The 6,942-nt window shown below is 38.3% G+C and overlaps 1 protein-coding gene across 1 annotated transcript; it reads right to left on the minus strand.

Moving 5' to 3' along the window:
• Positions 1-3,518: 3,518 nt before the first annotated feature.
• LOC135577498 (T-cell receptor-associated transmembrane adapter 1-like) lies at positions 3,519-6,402 on the minus strand (the record flags this gene model as incomplete). Its single annotated transcript, XM_065047633.1, has 3 exons — positions 3,519-3,845; positions 5,356-5,414; positions 6,348-6,402. Coding segments are annotated over 3 exons (393 nt in total), but the record flags the coding sequence as incomplete, so codon positions are not given.
• Between the last annotated feature and the right edge of the window lie 540 nt (positions 6,403-6,942).

Below are 6,942 nucleotides of genomic sequence, written 5' to 3' on the forward strand. Positions count from 1 at the left end.
AAAACTAAATCTGGAATGTGGTAGCGCTATTTTGTTGGAAACAGTTGATAGGCCATTAAAGATGATCCTGAAGCGGGGAGAGTCTGTGAGAGCAGCAGTGAATAATTTAATGGAAGCAGTCACTGAATGTGGAAGGGAAGCATGCATTGAAGGAGAATATTTACAGAAGTGCCCTGCTTTTAGCAAGCTATGTTGCAAGGGAAAGCAGCTGCTGAAAATTGGCATAAATAAATAGCTAGACTAAACAGTAGAGACTATGAATACAGAGGAAACTAGATGCACCTAAAGGCTGTGAAGTGGACTTACTGTATTATGTATACTTGGATGAGAGGAGTGTGTACTTCATTTCCATTAAATTAATGATCAGGCTGAAATGACGGATGGAAGCTGGGTAACCCGTAGAAGTTCTTTGGCTTTGAGATTTTTAGAGGAAAGGCATAATCAAGAGTGCAAATGCTGTGAGAAAATTGGGAAATAGCAACTTTTATACAAAATGTACACAAGTTGCATTAAAATACACATGAAACGAGGGATGCTGTATGTTGGAAAATAGTAGAAAATGGACTCTTGGGCATGTGTTTATTTGCTTGAGAGATTAAGACGGCTTTCTCTTTTAATCATCTCAGAGGGCTGAGTATTGGATCTGATTGGTGCCAGCTAAATTGAAATTTTCTATAAATGTTTTGCATATTAATGGTATTCAAACAATTTTGATATGCAAGTTTAAGCAAGACTGTATGATAAATATTTTACTACTTATTTTGCTGCTACTAAGGAACAAAGTAGAAGTCTTTCCAATCTAATTAAATTAAGTTAGTATCTCATGCACTGATATCGCTGTGTTTAGCTTTGGATCTTTGGCATTGGATTTGCCATCCTCCTTCCCCCCGCTTAGGCTCTTAGTAAGGGTCGTCATTTAACGTTTCTTCATTAAAATGGGTTTTATCAATGCTTTGACAGTATTTACTTTTGCTTATCCAATGGTAGTCAGTCTAAGACCATGATAATATGGTTGCTTTAATTCCAAGTCTGCCTGGTTTCTGCAGCCTAAGAACCAATCATAAACTGACTTGATTTCTGCGCACAAAAGCAAGTGCTAGCCAAGACAGGCAGTGAGACTGGGCAGCTTTGGATGCAAGGGCTGGCCTTTTGGTCTTGCATAGAAGTTAAGGCAAGTTAAAGAGGCTCGTTAACTATGAGCTAAACAAAACATGAACCAGGCTGTCAAAGAACTATTTCTTTTTTTTTTTTTCCTTGTTAAATTTGTCACATCTCTGGATATGTCCACCCACTTCTGCCTTTACAAGAGGTGTTGGTTCTTTGTACTGTGGGTTTTTTTGTTTGTTTCTTGTAACTGCTTTTAGGGTTTTATTTTTCAGGACCTGAAACACTTGCAGGGCTCTATGTGCTTGAGAGTTTCAGACTCCTTGACACTGTGCTCTGCATGGATTTTAAAGGCTCTAACATCCTTATTCTGAGAAGGCAGAACTCTCTGACACTTAGAGGTAGGCACATTATTAGTTGGTGCAAAAGTAATTGTCGGTTTGGACTGTGAATTTTAAATCATTATAACTAGACTCAAACACATCTTTAAAAATCAAAATAGGAACCATTACAGTCAACACATTTTTGCCAATAATATATAAGTTTGTTTATTCCTGCGGCATAAAAATCCATGCTTCGGGATTTGACAAACTCTTGGAAAGCATGTTCTGCATCCTGCTGGTATTGGAAGCTTTTTCCCTGCAAAAAGTTGTCAAGATGCTTGAAGAAGTGACAGTCAGGCGACTATGGCAGATGAGGCAAAACTTCATAGCCCAATTTATTCAACTTCTGAAGCGTTGGGCAACATGCGGTTGGGCATTGTCTTGGAGAGGAATTGGGCGCTTTCCATTGACCAAGGGCTGGCTGCGGGCTTTGCAGTTTTCAGTGCATCTCATCGATTTGCTGAGCATACTTTTTGGGTTTCGCCAGGATTCAGAAAGCTGTAGTGGATCAGACCGGCAGCAGACCACCAAACAGTGACCATGACCTTTTTTTGGTGCAAGTTTGGCTTTGGGAAGTCTTTTGGAGGTTCTTCTCTGTCCAACCACAGAGCTGGTCATCGTCAGTTTTTGTACAAATTTCACTTTTCATCAATCCATCACCTTTTTCACCTTTCCAATTTGCTTCAAATGCCAAACGACTGTAGGATGGTTGACGCTAAGTTCTTCAGCAACTTCTCCTGTAGTTGTAAGATGATCAGCTTTGATGATTGCTCTGAACTGGTTATTGTCAACTTGCAATGGCTGGCCGCTACCCTCCTCATCTTCAAGGCTCTCATCTCCTTTGTGAAACTTCTTAAACCACCATTGCACTGTACGTTCCTTAGCAGTTCCTGGGCCAAATGCCTGGTTGATGTTGTGAGCTGTCTTCACTGCTTTATGACTCATTTTGAACTTGAATAAGAAAACCACTCAAATTTGATTTTTGTCTAACATTTCCATAGTCTAAAATAAACATAAAATATATAGCAAGTAACAAGTCATTAGCAAAAAAAAAAAAAAAAAAAAAAAAAACAGAAGAAAAAAGAAAAAAAAACATAAAGCAAGAAAATAACATTAAAATGATGCATAAAATAACCACATTTATTTAAGAATGTATCCCAATATCAAACGGAAAATTTCAACAGTGTGAAAGCCACAATTCCTTTTGCACTAGCCTAATACATCACGATGCCTTACTGTTTCCTGCTTCTACTACTTAATGACTCCTGGAACATAAAAATAAAACCCCACTCTATAAAAGGTTACCATCTGATGAGTTTAAAGTCTTAAGATGAATGTGCACACAATATGTGAATTATTTGGGGAAATAAAAAGGCTCTTTCTACTTTTGTAAAATAGATGAAACAATGGCAGTGAAAAACCCACACATAATATTAAACATCACATAGAATATTAGAAGGAAAAAATCCTCCCTAGGAGATTTAATGTTACAGATATTTGTTAAATCTTGCAAGATGTGCAATTACTACTTTAAACAAGCTATTAACTTATTCTCCAATTAGCTTTAGATATGTTGTGTTATTACCATAGACCAGTCACCGTAAGGAAGTATAAAATGTCGAACAGATGATCGGTTTTTAGTTTAACTAAATCGTTAAGTGTGCAAGCATGAAACACAATTTCCTTCCAAAGGTGGTGTTAAAACCTATATAGAAGAGTAGTTATACTCTGCTAGAGCTCTACAGACAACAGGGTGGGTCTTTTGGGACTGTTTGAAAGTTGATGGTTGTTTTAAACTAAGGATTAATTTTACTGGAATCAATACCATGTGAATGCTGAGATACCAGCTTCTACAACTCCTTTCCAAAATGTCTTCAGAAGGGCAGGTCCTTCAAAGTGGCAGTCTGGATCTTATTTCTTGCTCAGTCTCTAAATGTGCTTGGAAGACACTTTAGAACACTTAACTTACCCATTTTCTAACATGGTTTGGTATGTCAGTTTGTCAGGTTATTGCCTCTAATCATTCACTGTTTTTCCAGAACGAAGAAGCAGATATCACTTTATGATTACATATTTGGTTTATGAAGCCACTTCAAATGTTCTCTCCTTTGTAGTATGAATCAAGCCCATTAATCTCATGGGATCATCATGAATGGCTTCTACGTTTGTTGTGTTTTCAGCAGCCAGCTGCTCACTGTTGAGATAAATGCTAACTTTGGAAGCCATCATGGTGGGGTTAGATGATCTTTCTTCTTCATCCTCCTCTAATGAAGGGCCTTTCTTTCTCCTCGGCTTTCTGCGTTTTCCCTTGACACTGTGATCAAGTGAGGCATAACACATCTGATGGGCAGACTCCACCTAGATGAACATGCACTTTAACATTCAGTAGTTATGCTTGCTTTAAAGTTATGTCTAAGACTTTGAGTATGTCTACACCGTAATCATAATAGTGGCTGAAGTTTACCCAAATTAGCTCATTAAAAGCACAAATGATTCAGCTGTGGCAGCACAGAAAACAGACCAACGTAACCTAACAGTAAATGACTCGTGTTCTTGGGGTAGTGTTGGAACAATAAAGGACTCAGCATTCCGATTCAATGTGAATCACGCAGAGATATTGATTACAGAAACAAGCCTCCTTATATATGCAACTATATTCTAATCACGCGTCCACGCTCCACGCATGGATTCGCTAAATGAGTATCATGGGCTGTCCATGCGCTGGAGTCTCACTGATGATACGTCCGATGATGGGACCCCGCTGATTGAGGAACACACCTCTTTCTCACAGGAGATTCTGTTCTCAGCTTCTTGAAGTGGCCTTGAGATTCCTTTGAGCCAGACTAATTCAGCAACAAATCTTTATCTATCAAAACCCCTCCACAGGGTAGTGGCAGCTATTATTGGAAAGATTCACTGTGGGACTGAGGGTACTTTATATAATTGGACCAAGTTCTTTGGGATGTAAGACATTATTTGATCTCTTTTTCTTCTTCCTGTTTTTGTTTGTTTGTTTTTTAAATTATAATCCAGTTACTAGCAACATTTTTCATAGGCTTGGTCTGTGCAGAAAACTAAAGATGGGTGATTCTTGTCTGTAAATATGATCTCATTTGCAGTGCGAAATGTATGCCTCGTGTGTCTTTCCCGTGTTTTTCTCTGTGTTTTTCAAGCCAAATTATCAAACATTTTTCATATTGGAATTTTCATAGGTTAGTCTGTTTCTGTGAAGTATAATAAAGCAAATGTCTAGATTTAAAAGAGAAAAAAAAAATAAATTTTCCACCACCTGGAAGTATCCTGAGAGAGAAGCTGGAAATCAACTCAGGAAATCAGTGCTAGGAATGCTTCGATTACAGACAAATTTCAACTGAAGGTTGCATGCTTTTAGGCATCCAGGTATCTCAACAAAATATAAATTGATACAAAACCAGGCATTTATTTAAGGCATATAAATTTTGTGTTGGGCAAGAGAGAGCCAGTCAAACTCATGATTATCACGTGATGCCGCTTGTGTTTTCACTTGAATGATGTCCAAAATAAATACAAGTAATTCTTTACGTAAGCCATGGCATTAGATGTAGGCTCAATTCAGCCTGATCTGCATGCCTGTGACCGAGCTTTATTATGCCATATGGATGGAAATGAGCTGTCTATAATTCTCCTGCTCCCTCATTAATGTCCCAGATGGAACAAAGGGTCGAGTCCGTGCTTAAATTTCTTGATGAACTACGACACTAATGCATGGTAATTTTCGTGAGGAGCAGCGTGAAAATTTTTGTTATATATTGTCATGGGATACACACAAAAATTCTGAGACAGACCACATTACCCTAATTCAGAAATCCAGAATTAAACTTAGAGATACCTGTAGCTGGTTAACTGGCCTTTGAGGCTGGGACTTCATCTTCTCGTAACAACATTCCTCTACAGTTTATCAAAGTAGAAAAATGTTTTAGTTATTAAGGCACACTACTGAGTCTTAAAAGATCAAATTAACAGATCCTCCCTGTTACAGAACCAACTTTGCCCAGTTTACTTTGGTAGAAGTTTGTTTTGGTTTGAATTCACACACAGATCTCTTTCTCTATTAACAGAAGGGCAAATAGCTAAGAAATTCAGACATGCATACTGTGAAAATGAAAAGCATTTTCTGTTCATATGGATGGAAAGTTTCTCATTATTCACTTAAGTGGGCGTCATTTTAGACTGCTAGGGGTACATCTTGCATTTAGAGCGTAACCACATATTAATGTATTTTTCAGCACGGGCAAACTTATACTGGGCCACGAAAGAGGCTGTGAGTTGCAGCAGCTGGTGATTAAATTGTATTCCTGACTCTACTTCCAGTTTTCTGAAAAATCTGGTGTAAGTCATTTTTTCATCACGTATCTCATTTTAGCCATCAGTAAAACAGATTATTTCCTCACAGTTTTCAGACTTGTTCCAGCATATTTGTCAACATTGCTGATGATCTGTGGACAGCCACAACAGAGAACTGGTCTGTGTCTGTTTCTACCAGCTTGTGTGGGAGCATTGACTTTGGGCAGGGAGTAATATGTGTCTTAGATTGCTGTAACTGCATGGATGAAGCTGTTATTTCAACTGGTGCAGCTTTACATGAAGAACAGCTCTTGGTTTTGAGATATCTGGCTGAAAAGGATCATTTGGACTGCAAAAAATCCAATTCAGTATGAGACCTGGTCTTAAAAAGAGTAGTGCAGTATGATGGTTTGCAGTTCTATCCCAAGCTGGTATTAATTCTGTGTTGAGAAACACAGAAAGCGTTGGTCAGTCAGTTTTTAACTACACATTTATCACAGCCTCTGAACAGACACGTGTTCTCAAAGTGAAGCTTACCTAAAATATCTTGATTGAGATTGCCATAAACTGGGTCATCTTCTGTGTAGTAGCCATCATAGCTAGAAGGGCAACGGAAAAATACTTTTAATTCACAGAATATGCTTGATTTAGGACTTCACTATTAGACTTTAAACATTTTACACGCATGTGGCAGTAGCAAGCAGATTGTATGTGATCTGAAAAACAAGACCAAAAATATCGGGGTGGGGGAAACAAGTGTGGGGACACAGCACAGAAATGGCTATGTGCATGTTCTGAAGAGAGATTTGTTATCTAGCCAAGAATAGAACTCTTCTTTCCTGGAACTTACTTAAGTATAAAGCTAATCTCAAGACCACTAAGCTACCGTTTGATGTAGTTCTAGAGGTATTATTGATCACTGAAACAAACCCACTTCATGTCCTCTGAGCCCACTTTGCAATACAAACTAAAGCACTAAATGGGTCTCTTGGGGCAGTGTTCTTAAAAACTCCAGTCTTGATTCAACTAAAATGTTTACGTTGCTAGTTCTGCTGCTTATACCTCTGAAAGAGGGATATATATCCTGTGACCATGCAGAAAAAGAAACTGAGGCAGAGAGGCATTGGCTCCA

This window comes from Columba livia, assembly GCF_036013475.1.
Source record: "Columba livia isolate bColLiv1 breed racing homer chromosome W unlocalized genomic scaffold, bColLiv1.pat.W.v2 SUPER_W_unloc_5, whole genome shotgun sequence".
Taxonomy (NCBI): domain Eukaryota; kingdom Metazoa; phylum Chordata; class Aves; order Columbiformes; family Columbidae; genus Columba; species Columba livia.